This window comes from Triticum urartu, chromosome 7A (assembly GCF_056163025.1).
Source record: "Triticum urartu cultivar PI428250 chromosome 7A, HENAU_Tu73, whole genome shotgun sequence".
Taxonomy (NCBI): Eukaryota; Viridiplantae; Streptophyta; class Magnoliopsida; order Poales; family Poaceae; genus Triticum; species Triticum urartu.
In genome coordinates, this window is record NC_141879.1 from 80,209,015 (window position 1) to 80,226,792 (window position 17,778).

General features: G+C 45.0%; 1 protein-coding gene across 1 annotated transcript; it reads left to right on the forward strand.

Moving 5' to 3' along the window:
• The first annotated feature begins 13,708 nt into the window (after positions 1-13,708).
• Positions 13,709-17,109, forward strand: LOC125523461 (uncharacterized). Its single transcript, XM_048688495.2, has 4 exons — positions 13,709-13,852; positions 13,933-14,048; positions 14,860-15,047; positions 16,087-17,109. Exons 3-4 carry the CDS (start codon positions 14,867-14,869, stop codon positions 16,752-16,754), a joined length of 849 nt encoding a protein of 282 aa, XP_048544452.2. The 5' UTR covers positions 13,709-13,852; positions 13,933-14,048; positions 14,860-14,866; the 3' UTR covers positions 16,755-17,109.
• The last annotated feature ends 669 nt before the right edge of the window (positions 17,110-17,778 follow it).

Genomic DNA, 17,778 nt, shown 5'->3' on the forward strand with positions numbered 1-17,778 from the left:
CAAGGTATCGGGATACCGACGATCGAATCTCGGGCAAGTATCGTACCGCTAGACAAAGGGAATTGTATACGGGATTGATTAAGTCCTTGACATCGTGGTTCATCCGATGAGATCATCGTGGAACATGTGGGAGCCAACATGGGTATCCAGATCCCGATGTTGGTTATTGACTGGAGAGTCATCTCGGTCATGTCTGCATGTCTCCCGAACCCGTAGGGTCTACACACTTAAGGTTCGGTGACGCTAGGGTTATAGAGATATTAGTATGCGGTAACCCGAAAGTTGTTCGGAGTCCCGGATGAGATCCCGGACGTCACGAGGAGTTCCGGAATGGTCCGGAGGTAAAGAATTATATATAGGAAGTGCTATTTCGGCCATCGGGACAAGTTTTGGGGTCACCGGTATTGTACCGGGACCACCGGAAGGGTCCCGGGGGTCCACCGGGTGGGGCCACCTGCCCCGGGGGGCCACATGAGCTGTAGGGGGTGTGCCTTGGCCTATATGGGCCAAGGGCACCAGCCCCAAGAGGCCCACGTGCCAAGAGAAGAGGAAAAGGGGAGAGTCCTAAAGGGGGAAGGCACCTCCGAGGTGCCTTGGGGAGGATGGACTCCTCCCCCCTTAGCCGCACCCTTCCTTGGAGGAAGGGGCAAGGCTGCGCCCTCCCCCTCTCCCTTGGCCCTATATATAGTGGGGGGGAGGGAGGGCAACCATACCTAAGGCCTGGCGCCTCCCTCTCCCTCCCACGACACATCTTCCTCCTCCCGCAGCGCTTGGCGAAGCCCTGTTGGAATCCCGCTACTTCCACCACGCCGTCGTGCTGTTGGATCTCCATCAACCTCTCCTTCCCCCTTGCTGGATCAAGAAGGAGGAGACGTCGCTGCTCCGTACGTGTGTTGAACGCGGAGGTGCCGTCCGTTCGGCGCTAGGATCATCGGTGATTTGGATCACGACGAGTACGACTCCATCAACCCCGTTCTCTTGAACGCTTCCGCGCGCGATCTACAAGGGTATGTAGATCCACTCCTCCCTCGTTGCTAGATGACTCCATAGATAGATCTTGGTGACATGTAGGAAAATTTTGAATTTATGCTACGTTCCCCAATAGTGGCATCCTGAGCTAGGTTTATGCGTAGTTTCTATGCACGAGTAGAACACAAAGTAGTTGTGGGCGTTGATTTTGTTCAATATGCTTGCCGTTACTAGTATTATCTTGATTCGGCGGCATCGTGGGATGAAGCGGCCCGGACCGACCTTACACGTACTCTTACGTGAGACTAGTTCCACCGACTGACATGCACTAGTTGCATAAGGTGGCTAGCGGGTGTCTGTCTCTCCCACTTTAGTCGGATCGGATTCGATGAAAAGGGTCCTTATGAAGGATAAATAGCAATTGGCATATCACGTTGTGGTTTTGCGTAGGTAAGAAACGTTCTTGCTAGAAACCCATAGCAGCCACGTAAAACATGCAAACAACAATTAGAGGACGTCTAACTTGTTTTTGCAGGGTATGCTATGTGATGTGATATGGCCAAAAGGATGTGATGAATGATATATGTGATGTATGAGATTGATCATGTTCTTGTAATAGATGATCATGGAGCCCCAAGATGGAGATCAAAGGAGCTATATGATATTGGCCATATCATGTCACTATTATTTGATTACATGTGATGTTTATCATGTTTATACATCTTATTTGCTTAGAACGACAGTAGTAAATAAGATGATCCCTCATTAAAATTTCAAGAAGTGTTCTCCCCTAACTGTGCACCATTGCTAAAGTTCGTCGTTTCGAAGCACCACGTGATGATCGGGTGTGATAGATCCTTACGTTCACATACAATGGGTGTAAGACAGTTTTACACATGCAAAACACTTAGGGTTAACTTGACGAGCCTAGCATGTGCATAGACATGGCCTCGGAACACAGAAGACCGAAAGGTTGAGCATGAGTCGTATGGTAGATACGATCAGCATGAAGATGTTCACCGACGTTGACTAGTCCGTCTCACGTGATGATAGGACACGGCCTAGTTGACTCGGATCATGTAATCACTTAGATGACTAGAGGGATGTCTATCTGAGTGGGAGTTCATAAGATGAACTTAATTATCCTGAACATAGTCAAAAGGTCTTCGCAGTTTATGTCGTAGCTCGCGCTTCAATTCTACTGTTTAGATATGTTCCTAGAGAAAAATTTAGTTGAAAGTTGATAGTAGCAATTATGCGGACTAGGTCCGTAAACTGAGGATTGTCCTCATTGCTTCATAGAAGGCTTATGTCCTTAATGCACCGCTCAGTGTGCTGAACCTCGAATGTTGTCTGTGGATGTTGCGAACATCTGACATACACATTTTGATAACTACGTGATAGTTCAGTTAAACGGTTTAGAGTTGAGGCACCAAAGACGTTTTGAAACGTCGCGAAACATATGAGATGTTTCGAGGGCTGAAATTGGGATTTCAGGCTCGTGCCCACGTCAAGAGGTATAAGACCTCCGACGATTTTCTTAGCCTGCAAACTAAGGGAGAAAAGCTCAATTGTTGAACTTGTGCTCAGATTGTCTGAGTACAACAATCGCTTGAATCGAGTGGGAGTTGATCTTCCAGATGAAATAGTGATGGTTCTCCGAAGTCATTACCACCAAGCTGCTAGAGCTTCGTGATGAACTATGATATATCAGGGACATATATGATGATTCTTGAGATATTCGTGATGTTTGACACCACGAATGTAGAAATCAAGAAGGAGCATCAATTGTTGATGGTTGGTGAAACCACTAGTTTCAAGAAGGGCAAGGGAACAAAGGGACACTTCATGAAACGGCAATTCAGCTGCTGCTCTAGTGAAGAAACCCAAGGTTGAACCCAAACCCGAGACTAAGTGCTTCTGTAATAAGGGGAACAGCCACTGGAGCAGAATTACCCTAGATACTTGGTAGATGAGAAGGCTGGCAAAGTCGATAGAAGTATATTGGATATACATTGTGTTAATGTGTACTTTACTAGTACTCCTAGTAGCACCAGGGTATTAGATACCGGTTCGGTTGCTAAGTGTTAGTAACTCGAAATAAAAGCTACGGAATAAACGGAGACTAGCTAAAGGTGAGCTGACGATATGTGTTGGAAGTGTTTCCAAGGTTGATATGATCAAGCATCGCACGCTCCCTCTACCATCGAGATTGGTATAAAAACCTAAATAATTGTTATTTGGTGTTTGCGGTGAGCATAGACATGATTGGATTATGTCTATCGCAATACGGTTATTCATTTAAAGAGAATAATGGTTACTCTATTTATTTGAATAATACCTTCAATGGTCTCACACCTGAAATGAATGGTTTATTGAATCTCGATCGTAGTGATACACATGTTCATGCCAAAAGATAGTAATGATAGTACCACCTACTTGTGGCACTGCCACGTAAGTCATATCGGTATAAAACGCATGAAGAAGCTCCATGTTGATGGATCTTTGGACTCACTCTTTTTTGAAAGGTTTGAGACATGCGAACCATGTCTATTGGTGTATATGCATGAAGAAACTCCATGCAAATGGACCGTTTGGACTCACTTGATTTTGAATCACTTGAGACATGCAAATCATACCACATGGGCAAGATGACTGAAAGCCTCGGTTTCAGTAAAATGGAACTAGAAAGCAACTTGTTGGAAGTAATACATTTTGATGTGTGCAATCCAATGAGTGCTGAGGCATGTAGTGGATATCGTTATGTTCTTACTTCATAGATGATTTGAGTAGATGTTGAGTATATTTACTTGATGAATCACGAGTCTGAATTATTGAAAGGTTCAAGTAATTTCAGGGTGAAGTTGAAAGATCGTCGTGACAAGAGGATAAAATATTTATGATATGATCATAGAGATGAATATCTGAATTACGAGTTTGGCACAGAATTAAGACATTGTGGAAATTGTTTCACAGCTGATACAGCCTGGAACACCATAGTGTGATGGTGTGTCCGAACATCATAACTGCACCCTATTGGATATGATGCATACCATGATGTCTCTTATCAAATTACCACGATAGTTTATGGGTTAGGCATTAGAGACAACCACATTCACTTTAAATAGGGCACCATGTAATTCCGATGAGATGACACCATATGAACTATGGTTTAGAGAAACCTAAGCTGTCATTTCTTAAAAGTTTGGGGCTGCGACGCTTATGTGAAAAAGTTTCAGGCTGATAAGATCGAACCCAAAGCGGATAAATGCATCTTCATAGGACACCCAAAACAGTTGGGTATACCTCCTGTCTCAGATCCAAAAAGCAATAAGGGATTGTTTCTTGAATCAGGTCCTTTCTCGAGGAAAAGTTTCTCTCGAAAGAATTGAGTGGGAGGATGGTGGAGACTTGATGAGGTTATTGAACTGTCTCTTCAACTAGTGTGTGGCGGGGCACAGGGAGTTGTTCCTGTGGCACCTACACCAATTGAAGTGGAAGCTTATGATAGTGATCATGAAACTTCGGATCAAGTCACTCCCAAACCTCGTACGATGACAAGGATGCGTACTACTTCAGAGTGGTACGTAATCCTGTCTTAGAAGTCATGTTGCTAGACAACAATGAACCTACGAGATGTGGAGAAGCGATGGTGGGCCTGGATTCCGATAAATGGCTCAAGGCCATAAAATCCGAGAGAGGATCCATGTATGAAAACAAAGTGTAGACTTTGGAAGAACTACTTGATGGTCGTAAGGCTGTTGAGTACAGATGGATTTTAAAAGGAAGACAGACAATGATGGTAAGTGTCACCATTGAGAAAGCTCGACTTGTCGTTAAGGTGTTTCCCGACAAGTTCAAGGAGTTGACTACAATGAGACTTCCTCACTCGTAGCGATACTAAGAGTCTGTTGGAATTATATTAGCGATTACTGCATTATTTATGAAATCTTGCAGATAGGATGTCAAAACATTGTTTCCTCGACGATTTTCTTGAGGAAAGGTTGTATGTGATACAACCGGAAGGTTTTGTCAATCCTGAAAGATGCTAATAAGTATGCAAAGCTCTAGCTATCCTTCTGAGGACTGGAGTAAGCATCTCGGAGTTGGAATGTATGCCTTGATGAGATGATCAAAGATTTTGGGTGTATACAAAGTTTATGAGAAACTTGTATTTCCAAAGAAGTGAGTGGGAGCACTATAGAATTTCTGATGAATATATGTTGTTGACATATTGTTGATCAGAAATGACGTAGAATTTCTGGAAAGCATATAGGGTTATTTGGAAAGTGTTTTTCAATGGAAAGCCTGGATTAAGATACTTGAACATTGAGCATCAAGATCTATAAGGATAGATCAAAACGCTTAATGGTACTTTCAAATGAGCACATACCTTGACATGATCTTGAAGGTGTTCAAGATCGATCAGTCAAAGAAGGAGTTCTTGCCTGAGTTGTAAGGTATGAAGTTAAGACTTAAAGCTCGACCATGGCAGAATAGAGAGAAAGGACGAAGGTCGTCCCCTATGCTTAAGACGTAGGCTCTACAGTATGCTATGCTGTGTACCGCACCTGAAGTGTGCCTTGCCATGAGTCAGTCAAGGGGTACAAGAGTGATCCAAGAATGGATCACAGGACAGCGGTCAAAGTTATCCTTAGTAACTAGTGGACTAAGGAATTTTCTCGATTATGGAGGTGGTAAAAGAGTTCGTCGTAAAGGGTTACGCCGATGCAAACTTTGACACTAATCCAGATTATTCTGAGTAGTAAAATGGATTCGTATAGTAGAACAGTTATTTGGAATAGCTCCAAATAGAGCGTGGTAGCTGCATCTAGGAGATGACATAGAGATTTGTAAAGCACACACGGATCTGAAAGGTTTAGACCAGTTGACTATAACCTCTCTCACAAGCATAACATGATCAAACCCAGAACACATTGAGTGCGAATCACATAGTGATGTGAACTAGATTATTGACTCTAGTAAACTCTTGGATGTTGGTCACATGGCGATGCGACCTGTGAGTGTTAATCACATGGCGATGTGAACTAGATTATTGACTCTAGTGCAAGTGGGAGACTGTTGGAAATATGCCCTAGAGGCAATAATAAATTGGTTATTATTATATTTCCTTGTTCATGATAATCGTTTATTATCCATGCTATAATTGTATTGATAGGAAACTCAGATACATGTGTGGATACATAGACAACACCATGTCCCTAGTAAGCCTCTAGTTGACTAGCTCGTTGATCAATAGATGGTTACGGTTTCCTGACCATGGACATTGGATGTCGTTGATAACGGGATCACATCATTAGGAGAATGATGTGATGGACAAGACCCAATCCTAAGCCTAGCACAAAGATCGTGTAGTTCGTATGCTAAAACTTTTCTAATGTCAAGTATCATTTCCTTAGACCATGAGATTGTGCAACTCCCGGATACCGTAGGAATACTTTGGGTGTGCCAAACGTCACAACGTAACTGGGTGGCTATAAAGGTGCACTACAGGTATCTCCGAAAGTGTCTGTTGGGTTAGCACGAATCGAGACTGGGATTTGTCACTCCGTGTAAGCGGAGAGGTATCTCTGGGCCCACTCGGTAGGACATCATCATAATGTGCACAGTGTGATCAAGGAGTTGATCACGGGATGATGTGTTACGGAACGAGTAAAGAGACTTGCCGGTAACGAGATTGAACAAGGTATCGGGATACCGACGATCGAATCTCGGGCAAGTATCGTACCGCTAGACAAAGGGAATTGTATACGGGATTGATTAAGTCCTTGACATCGTGGTTCATCCGATGAGATCATCGTGGAACATGTGGGAGCCAACATGGGTATCCAGATCCCGCTGTTGGTTATTGACCGGAGAGTCGTCTCGGTCATGTCTGCATGTCTTCCGAACCCGTAGGGTCTACACACTTAAGGTTCGGTGACGCTAGGGTTATAGAGATATTAGTATGCGGTAACCCGAAAGTTGTTCGGAGTCCCGGATGAGATCCCGGACGTCACGAGGAGTTCCGGAATGGTCCGGAGGTAAAGAATTATATATAGGAAGTGCTATTTCGGCCATTGGGACAAGTTTCGGGGTCATCGGTATTGTACCGGGACCACCGGAAGGGTCCCGGGGGTCCACCGGGTGGGGCCACCTGCCCCGGGGGGCCACATGGGCTGTAGGGGGTGTGCCTTGGCCTATATGGGCCAAGGGCATCAGCCCCAAGAGGCCCACGCGCCAAGAGAAGAGGAAAAGGGGAGAGTCCTAAAGGGGGAAGGCACCTCCGAGGTGCCTTGGGGAGGATGGACTCCTCCCCCCCTTGGCCGCACCCTTCCTTGGAGGAAGGGGCAAGGCTGCGCCCTCCCCCTCTCCCTTGGCCCTATATATAGTGGGGGGGGGAGGGAGGGCAACCATACCTAAGGCCTGGCGCCTCCCTCTCCCTCCCACGACACATCTTCCTCCTCCCGCAGCGCTTGGCGAAGCCCTGTTGGAATCCCGCTACTTCCACCACGCCGTCGTGCTATTGGATCTCCATCAACCTCTCCTTCCCCCTTGCTGGATCATGAAGGAGGAGACGTCGCTGCTCCGTACGTGTGTTGAACGCGGAGGTGCCGTCCGTTCGGCGCTAGGATCATCGGTGATTTGGATCACGACGAGTACGACTCCATCAACCCCGTTCTCTTGAACGCTTCCGCGCGCGATCTACAAGGGTATGTAGATCCACTCCTCCCTCATTGCTAGATGACTCCATAGATAGATCTTGGTGACACGTAGGAAAATTTTGAATTTATGCTACGTTCCCCAACACCTACTGCGATCACATCGACTTTGGAACCATTTCCCACGCGCATCGTCACCTCGTCCTTCGCCAGTGTTCGCTTAATCCGTAGTCCATGTTTCGAGTTGCAAATATTAGCAACAGAACCAGTATCAAATACCCAGGTGCTACTGCGAGCTCTAGTAAGGTACACATCAATAACATGTATATCACATATACCTTTGTTCACCTTGCCATCTTTCTTATCCGCCAAATACTTGGGGCAGTTCCGCTTCCAGTGTCCAGTCTGCTTGCAGTAGAAGCACTCAGTTTCAGGGTTAGGTCCAGATTTGGGTTTCTTCTCCTGAGTAGCAACTTGCTTGCTGTTCTTCTTGAAGTTCCCCTTCTTCTTCCCTTTGCCCTTTTTCTTGAAACCGGCAGTCTTGTTGACCATCAACACTTGATGCTCCTTCTTGATTTCTACCTCTGCAACCTTTAGCATTGCGAAGAGCTCGGGAATCGTCTTATCCATCCCTTGCATGTTATAGTTCATCACGAAGCTCTTGTAGCTTGGTGGCAGTGATTGAAGAACTCTGTCAATGACACTATCAACAGGAAGATTAACTCCCAGTTGAGTCAAGTGATTATGATACCCAGACATTTTGAGTATATGTTCACTGACAGAACTATTCTCCTCCATATTGCAGCTATAGAACTTATTGGAGACTTCATATCTCTCAATCCGGGCATTTGCTTGAAATATTAACTTCAACTCCTGGAACATCTCATATGCTCCATGACGTTCAAAACGTCGTTGAAGTCTCGATTCTAAGCCGTAAAGCATGGCACACTGAACTATCGAGTAGTCATCAGCTTTGCTCTGTCAGACGTTCATAACATCTGGTGTTGCTCCAGCAGCAGGCCTGGCACCCAGCGGTGCTTCTAGGACATAATTCTTCTATGCAGCAATGAGGATAATCCTCAAGTTACGGACCTAGTCCGTGTAATTGCTACCATCATCTTTCAACTTTGCTTTCTCAAGGAACGCATTAAAATTCAACGGAACAATAGCACGGGCCATCTATCTACAATCAAACATAGACAAGCAAGATACTATCAGGTACTAAGTTCATGATAAATTTAAGTTCAATTAATCATATTACTTAAGAACTCCCACTTGGAAAGACATCCCTCTAATCTTCTAAGTGATCACGTGATCCAAATCAACTAAACCATAACCAATCATCACGTGAAATGGAGTAGCTTTCAATGGTGGACATCAATATGTTGATCATATCTACTATATGATTCACGCTCGACCTTTCGGTCTCAGTGTTCCGAGGCCATATCTGTATATGCTAGGCTCGTCAAGTTTAACCTGAGTATTCTGCGTGTGCAAAACTGGCTTGCACCCGTTGTAGATGGACATAGAGCTTATGACACCCGATCATCACGTGGTGTCTGGGCATGATGAACTTTGGCAATGGTGCATACTCAGGGAGAACACTTTTATCTTGAAATTTAGTGAGAGATCATATTATAATGCTACCGTCAATCAAAGCAAGATAAGATGCATAAAAGATAAACATCACATGCAATCAATGTAAGTGATATGATATGGTCATCATCATCTTGTACTTGTGATCTCCATCTCCGAAGTACCGTCATGATCACCATCATCACCGGCGCGACACCTTGATCTCCATCGTAGCATCGTTGTCGTCTTGCCAATCTTATGCTTCCACGACTATCGCTACCGCTTAGTGATAAAGTAAAGCATTACAGCGCGATTGCATTGCATACAATAAAGCGACAACCATATGGCTCCTGCTAGTTGCCGATAACTCGGTTACAAAACATGATCATTTCATACAATAAAATTTAGCATCATGTCTTAACCATATCACATCACAACATGCCCTGCAAAAACAAGTTAGACGTCCTCTACTTTGTTGTTGCAAGTTTTACGTGGCTGCTACGGGCTTAGCAAGAATTGTTCTTACCTACGCATCAAAACCACAACGATAGCTTGTCAAGTTGGTGATGTTTTAACCTTTGCAAGGACCGGGCGTAGCCACACTCGATTCAACTAAAGTTGGAGAAACTGACACCCGCCAGCCACCTGTGTGCAAAGCACGTCGGTAGAACCAGTCTCGCGTAAGCGTACGCGTAATGTTGGTCCGGGCCGCTTCATTCAACAATACCGCCGAACCAAAGTATGACATGCTGGTAAGCAGTATGACTTATGTCGCCCATAACTCACTTGTGTTCTACTCGTGCATATAACATCAACGCATAAAACCTGGCTCGGATGCCACTGTTGGGGAACGTAGTAATTTCAAAAAATTTCCTACACACACGCAAGATCATGGTGATGCATAGCAACGAGAGGGGAGAGTGTTGTCTACGTACCCTCGTAGACCGGCAACGGAAGTGTTGACACAACGTAGAGGAAGTAGTCGTACGTCTTCCCGATCCGACCGATCCAAGTACCGAACGTACGGCACCTCCGAGTTCTGCACACGTTCAACTCGGTGACGTCCCTCGAGCTCCGATCCAGCCGAGTGTTGAGGGAGAGTTTCGTCAGCACGACGGCGTGATGACGGTGATGATGTTCTACCGACGCAGGGCTTCGCCTAAGCACCGCTACGATATGACTGAGGTGGAATATGGTGGAAGGGGGCACCGCACACGGCTAAGGAACGATCATGAAGATCAACTTGTGTGTTATGGGGTGCCCCCTTGCCCCCGTATATAAAGGAGGGAGGGGGAGGTGCGGTCGGCCCCTAGGGGTGCGCCTGGAGGAGTCCTACTCCCACCGGGAGTAGGACTCCCCCCATCTTGCCTTGTTGGAGAAGGAAAGGGGAAGGGGGAAAGAGGAAAGGGGGGCGCCCCCCCCCCTTCCTTGTCCTATTCGGACTAGGGGGGAGGGGGCGCGCGGCCTGCCCTGGCCGGCCCTCCTCTTCTCCCTTAGGGCCCATGTAGGCCCATAAACCCCCCCGGGGGGAGGTTCCGGTAACCCCCCCCCCCCCCCCCCGGTACTCCGGTAAAATTCCGATTTCATCCGGAACGTTTCCGATATCCAAATATAGGCTTCCAATATATCAATCTTTATGTCTCGACCATTTCGAGACTCCTCGTTATGTCCGTGATCACATCTGGGACTCCGAACAACCTTCGGTACATCAAAACACAAAAACCCTAATTACGATCGTCACCGAACTTTGAGTGTGCGGACCCTACGGGTTCGAGAACTATGTAGACATGACCGAGACACGTCTCCGGTCAATAACCAATAGCGGAACCTGGATGCTCATATTGGCTCCTACATATTCTACGAAGATCTTTATCGGTCAGACCGCATAACAACATACGTTGTTCCCTTTGTCATCGGTATGTTACTTGCCCGAGATTCGATCGTCGGTATCTCAATACCTAGTTCAATCTCGTTACCAGCAAGTCTCTTTATTCGTTCCGTCATACATCATCCCGCAACTAACTCATTAGTTGCAATGCTTGCAAGGCTTAAGTGATGTGCATTACCGAGAGGGCCCGGAGATACCTCTCCGACAATCGGAGTGACAAATCCTAATCTCGAAATACGCCAACCCAACAAGTACCTTCGGAGACACCTGTAGAGCACCTTTATAATCACCCAGTTACGTTGTGACGTTTGGTAGCACACAAAGTGTTCCTCCGGTAAACGGGAATTGCATAATCTCATAGTCATAGGAACATGTATAAGCTATGAAGAAAGCACTAGCAACAAACTAAACGATCAAGTGCTAAGCTAACGGAATGGGTCAAGTCAATCACACCATTCTCCTAATGATGTGATCTCGTTAATCAAATTACAACTCATGTCTATGGCTAGGAAACATAACCATCTTTGATCAACGAGCTAGTCAAGTAGAGGCATACTAGTGACATTCTGTTTGTCTATGTATTCACACATGTATTATGTTTCCAGTTAATACAATTCTAGCATTAATAATAAATATTTATCATGATATAAGGAAATAAATAATAACTTTATTATTGCCTCTAGGGCATATTTCCTTCATCAACCTTGAAACCACCGCATGGTCTTCAAGTATTGCCTATGAGAAAATCCTTTAAATATAAATCGATAAAAATAGTAGTTCATAAAAATTATCATTAATTATCAAAACCACACATGGGGCTCCATGCACTTTCCTGATCACAGTTGCGCAGAGCGCCAACTTGTCCGTGCGTGAGATGGTCCTCAAGCTCAAAATGAATGCCCAGTCCATTGTGGTCAAACGTACATGCCTAAAGATCTCCTTCAAGTTCTTTGGAGCTTTCAAGATTGCAGAGCGTGTCCCAGATCAAGCATACCAGACTGGCATGTGGACTGATCTTCCATGTGTCCCAGATCAAGCTGTTCACCGCTAAGCTATAGACGTGTCATCTTCGAGCTGCAGCAACCCGATAGCCTTACAACGGTGCCTTTGTTCCCCGCTTATACCGGACGTAGGGATGGAAATTGGTAGCGGATAATTTGAAATATCCGATATTCGTATTCGAGAAAATGCCTATTCGTATTCGAAACATCCACATCCGAACCAAAATGGAAATGGAAATTATCCGTATCCGAATTTATTAAACAAATAAAAAATAAAATATGATACGAGATTTTGAGACAAATATGGATATGGAAGTGGATATATCCGTATCCGAATAAGATTATGAGAGGTAATTTTCAAAATTCTAAACCCAATATTCCAATTATCCAACATAAAAGCCAAATAAGTGGTCCAATTTTACTCTTTATATGATTAAACTTATAAATTATTATGCATTACAATAGTATTTATTTATAAACCTATTTATCATTGACTTATTGTATGTCACAAGTTGATTATTTCAGGTCACATAGCTATCGACTAATTTACTTAAGCAATATGTTGATATTATTCGTATCCGTTCCGAATTAAGAAAATATCCGATACGTATCTGTATTCGAATAATATCCGAGCCGCATCCGTATCCGATAACATCCGTATTCGGATTCAAAATATGAAAATGGAAGTGGCAAGAGCACTATCCGATCCGCATTCGATCCGTTTCCACCCCTAACTGGACGGCTGCCTAAAAAAAGGGTAACAACGCGGTGGTGCAGATCCGGGTACAATTGTGGTCTCTATCACATGATTCCGCGATGTGGGAGGACTACGAAGTGCTACACTACGGCTTTTTATTGGCGCCAATCTGGTAGGGATAATCGTTTCAAGGAGGAGAGGATATCACACTTGTGCCTACGATTGATGATGTTCTCGCGAACTAGAAGGAAGGAGAGCGGGACCCGCGTGTAAGTGATAGGAAGGTGTTGACATGTGTGTGTGTGTGTGTGTGTGTGGCCCCAGTCACAATGTGTAGATGATATAACCCAGCCAACGTACAGAATAGTGATGAGAAAGTAAAATCTTGCTTCCCATAGTGGATATTTCTAACTCGCGAGCTTTAGTGGTCTCTCTGTTTGATTTTTAAAAAATCACATTTTCAAGTTTTTAGAAATGTGGAAAAAAATCTTGCATGCTGTCACCGACGTATCCCACAAACACGCAAAATGTCAATTTGAAATACTTTATATTCGAAGCTACACAAAAATGACAGACGTGTGGATTTGAATATACACACTTTCAAGTCTTCAAAATATACAAATCTTGTCTTCTTAGAATTTCACATCGTGATATTTCATATTTGTAGCATGCATCATTGAATCCATCCACAGAGTTTTTTGAAAACTTGTACAATGTGGTTCCTATTTTTTTACAACGGGGTCACTACTATAGAGCTCAGGAGTCAAATAGCTTTTCGACCTTCCCATCTCCTTATCGCACCCACCTTCTCCATTGCTTAAAAAGAAAAGAAAAACTTATTTGCTTCTTACCTCCTCCTCAAGTAAGCTCCCGAACTGGGCCTTCGTCCAGAGCCCGCAATCCACGGCCCCTTCGCTTCACATCTAACCCCGAGCCCCAACACTGCACCGCTTTCTCCTTCCGCTTGCTTCGCGTCGCGGAGCCGCGGAGGAAGGAAGACCCACGGGCGCGGCGCGACTCCTGCCGCCAGCGAGCATCGGCGGCGGCTGCTGCGTCGGAGGTCAGTCCCGTACCGCTCGTGCTCTTCCCCCGCTTCCCCCTCCCTCCCTCCTCGCTCGCTAACATCTCGGGCGCGCGCAGGTAGGCAGGCAGCCGCGGATGCACCCATTCCGTCCTCCGCTCCGGCGACGTTGAAGAGGTCGACGACGTGCGCTTCGCTCACCACCCGCTCCTCCTCCGCCGCCCCGCCCGCGTGGGTAAGTGCATCGTCCTCTCCTCCCCCTCTCGCCCCCTCCCTCGGCCGCGACGCGCGTGCGCCCGCCAACCGGAGCGCGGCTGGCAGATGGATGACCGATTTTGGGTCCGTTTTCCATGGATTACGGTTCGGTTAGATGAATCGATGCTTTTTACATGTTGAATGAGCGATTGCTGCTGGATATGGCCCTGGATCCTGCCTCTGTCTGTCTCGCTGTATCGGTGTGTGCCTCTTGTGGTTGTTCTGCTGCAGTGCTGCTTCAGTTCCAGGCCTCCGTGCTGTCTGTAGTGTCCGCGCTAGCGTGTTAAGGTTCTGGGTCAACTCTGTCGAGTCCTTGAGGTTTGCTGCTCTGCGGTTGTGTGCCCTGTATGTGTGCTTAGTCTGAATCAAGTTAAGTTCATCTGCTCGTTTGGTATGTGTGTCACTCTGGTTTCCCCACGGCTGAACATAACTGCATTTTGCTGAACTGAAACGTGTGGTCGGCCAGGACATTGTCTACCAGCAGCGAGCTACAACTCTGTGTGTGCAATAATCCAAGCTTGCTTTTGTGGACAATGCGTTGATTGTTGAGGCCTTTGGTACCCAGTTTTTGGACAATTTCTGCTTCCTTCCATGCGGATGCCACCCGCGGCTAGCTTGTACACCTGCCGCATTTTTTCCTCAAAAAAAAGAAGTCCTAAAACCTGCCTGATGTATTGCTTGATGGAATGCCTGAATCTGTGCTCTGTTGATTATTTGCCTAACTGTTTTATCTAGTTGTTTTCATCTACTGCTGCTGTTTGTTTGAATGCTCCTTTGATGCTATATGCCAGAGAGAAGATGATGGGCGCAGCGAGGAAGATGGCGACGGTGGTCGTCTTTGGCCTGCTTATCACCACTGTCTCTGCAGGAAGAGTGAGTATGCTCTCCTCTCCAACATCCGCTGAGCATCTGGGACGCTCCTCACTTGCCTCGGCCACCACTTCCTCAAGCAGACCAAAAGAATCTACAGTTCGTATTGGTATGTCTTTCGTTTCCACCACCTTTCTGCATATGCTTAAGACATTCCATACTTTTGTACAAGCTAGGAGATTATCACAGGAGTGTCATCTCGCTGAGACCAACGAGTGCCCTGCACACCCACTGACACCCAGTATAAGCTCACTTCTCCTAACTAAACTACAGCCTCCAACTACGGCTAATTTTAATTGCGCCTAGTCAATCATGATCTGAGTAATCCGCCAGCGCTCTCGGGCTTCTGAAAGTTTTAATTGAGTTGGAATAGAACGTGCACACATGTATACACTTGGCAGGATAACATGTATAATGGTTGCACTCAACTCTATGCATATCTAACTTCAAAACAATTGTAATGGAGACTGCACACAACTGAGGTGTAGGATCCTACATTGGTGCATCACACATTATCATTCCTCCTGTTTGATATTTACAGCTGCATGTGGATGGAAATTTCTGAAGTGTTGTGAACTTGTGATATTTGGGAACTCCACTAGGACCTGAGTTTCTCATGTTAGTTTGCATTGCAGCAAGTGTGGGAATGTTAGTTGTACATTCCTGACAATGTTTGCGATGGGTGTTTAAGATTAGATCGATTTTCTCAAGAAATTTTTTGTTACATGGCATTCTATTTGTACAGCATTGGTCTAGTTCATACGGCGGCCATACCGCACATGGATGCATGTGTTTGTCGCCTTGCGTGTCTTCTGAAATCAGTTGTAGTTCATTGCTCAGTAGATTCTTCTTCACCATACTGAATTACTAACTCTGTCAAGTTATAGGCTGTGTTCGTTTCCTCAACAGATTCCTCTCGTATTTCATCTACTTGTACTAGTTTTATTTTCCTAACAACATCCTAGTATCGCAGAGCGAACGCCTGAACTGTTTTATCTCCACAATCAACTACTAGTTTTTTTATATTCAGTTGCTTCAAGAAGTCTGTTCAGACTCTTAGCTAGACCTGCCAACATTAATTCTCGTCCTTTTGATGCTATTTACAAGTGTGGATGCAAATCTTGTCACTGATTGAAATTTGCTTGCAGATTCTGTGGTTGGCTGCAGTCCAAAGGAAGTGGCAAGAGAACTGGTAATCAATTGCCGCGAGCCTGTCAACGCTCCAATGCCAATTGAGGCTTGCTGTGCGGTCGCTGTCGGCACTGTTGGAAGGCCCTCGTGCTACTGCTTGGTCAAGGAGGAGGCTGCCTTTGGGATGTCGCCGCTTTTCAACATCAGCAACATGGCGCAGCTGCTGGCCAGATGTGGCGCGTCAATCTACTTAAACAAGTCCCTCAACAACCGATGCGATCGGTCATACGATGAGAAGGAAACAGCCGAGTGCACATCGCCTCAGATGACACCCAGGACAGACAGTTGCAAGACCGCCAAGGTGTCAGGTTATGTTGCCTGGATACTGGCCGCTGTGTTGGCTGGGTTCTTGGTTTGCAAGGTATGTTGCCAACCAGCACCGGCAGCACAAGTTGTGTACATGCCAGAGATTCAGTTGGTGAGGCCTAGAGGAAACTGCAATGAAGACCAGGGACCGAGAGCATCTGACGCAGGGGCTGGAACCAGTGGTAGTGATTCATCTGCTACAAACTCTGAAGATGGTGAAGATACCGTTTCGCATACAAGTCAGGACCTCATCCTAGAAGGGAAGAGGAACCGCAACCCGAACCCGAGGTTCGTTGGAGGTCCATGGGTTAAGAAGTGAATGATAAAGGCGAAGTATGCTACTTGAAATATGCTGATGGCTTGCTGTTGACGGAGAAAATCTTGTCTTGGTACTGATTGTATGATCGATTTTGGAGTACCAGCGATACCATTTTGCTATGCACATGGTCTTAGAATATTGCTGTAGCTTAAGATTCCTCCCTTGTTGAGATAACACAGCGCCTATGCGTCATATTGCATTCAGGTGGGGATTTGTGATTCTCAGTGGCTCACGCGCTGGATAAGCTGGGATGCACTATTTTTTTTTTCCTTTTTAAGAACAGGGTTGGTGTGAGGCATGAATTGATAGTACACGTAAGATCAACTGGATCCATATTGAAATATCCTTGCTATTCGCAACTCTTATCTTCCTTCCTATTCGCCAGGTTGATCAAAACGTCAATCCTTTTTGTTGCCATGCACCAGAATCCGCAAGAAACGTAGTACAGTGCATCAGGATAATGTTATAACTTCGCAACTATGATTAGCACATAGAAACATCATTAGCACTAGCACCCATGTTTCTGTGACTTTCTTTGCTCCAAACGTTAGTAAACACTGTGAACCAAGGAAGGATCGGCATATCAGTGTGAAAGGCAACTAATATAGGAATGCATCTTCAATTATGTCTTCTTTCCTTTTTTTACTTTATCATTCCTTTTTTTCGTTTTTCGATTATGTTATTTCTATTTTTCTTTTTTCTCTTCCTAGTTCGATAATTTTCTTTCAAATTTGTAAACTTCATTTAAATTCAATGAACTTTTCTAAATTCAATGAACTTTTTTCAAATTTGATGAACTTTCTTAAAAATTTGATGAATCTTTTTCAAATTTGATGGACTTCTTTCATATTTGATGAACTTTATTCAAAAAAGTTTTCCAAATTCGATGATTTTTTTTCAAATTCAATGAATTTTTCTCAAATTGGTTTTCCCAATTCAATGAACTTTTCTTCAAATCCGATGAGCTTATTTCAAATTCGATTAACTTTTTCAAATTAGTTTTCCGAATTTGATGAACTTTTTT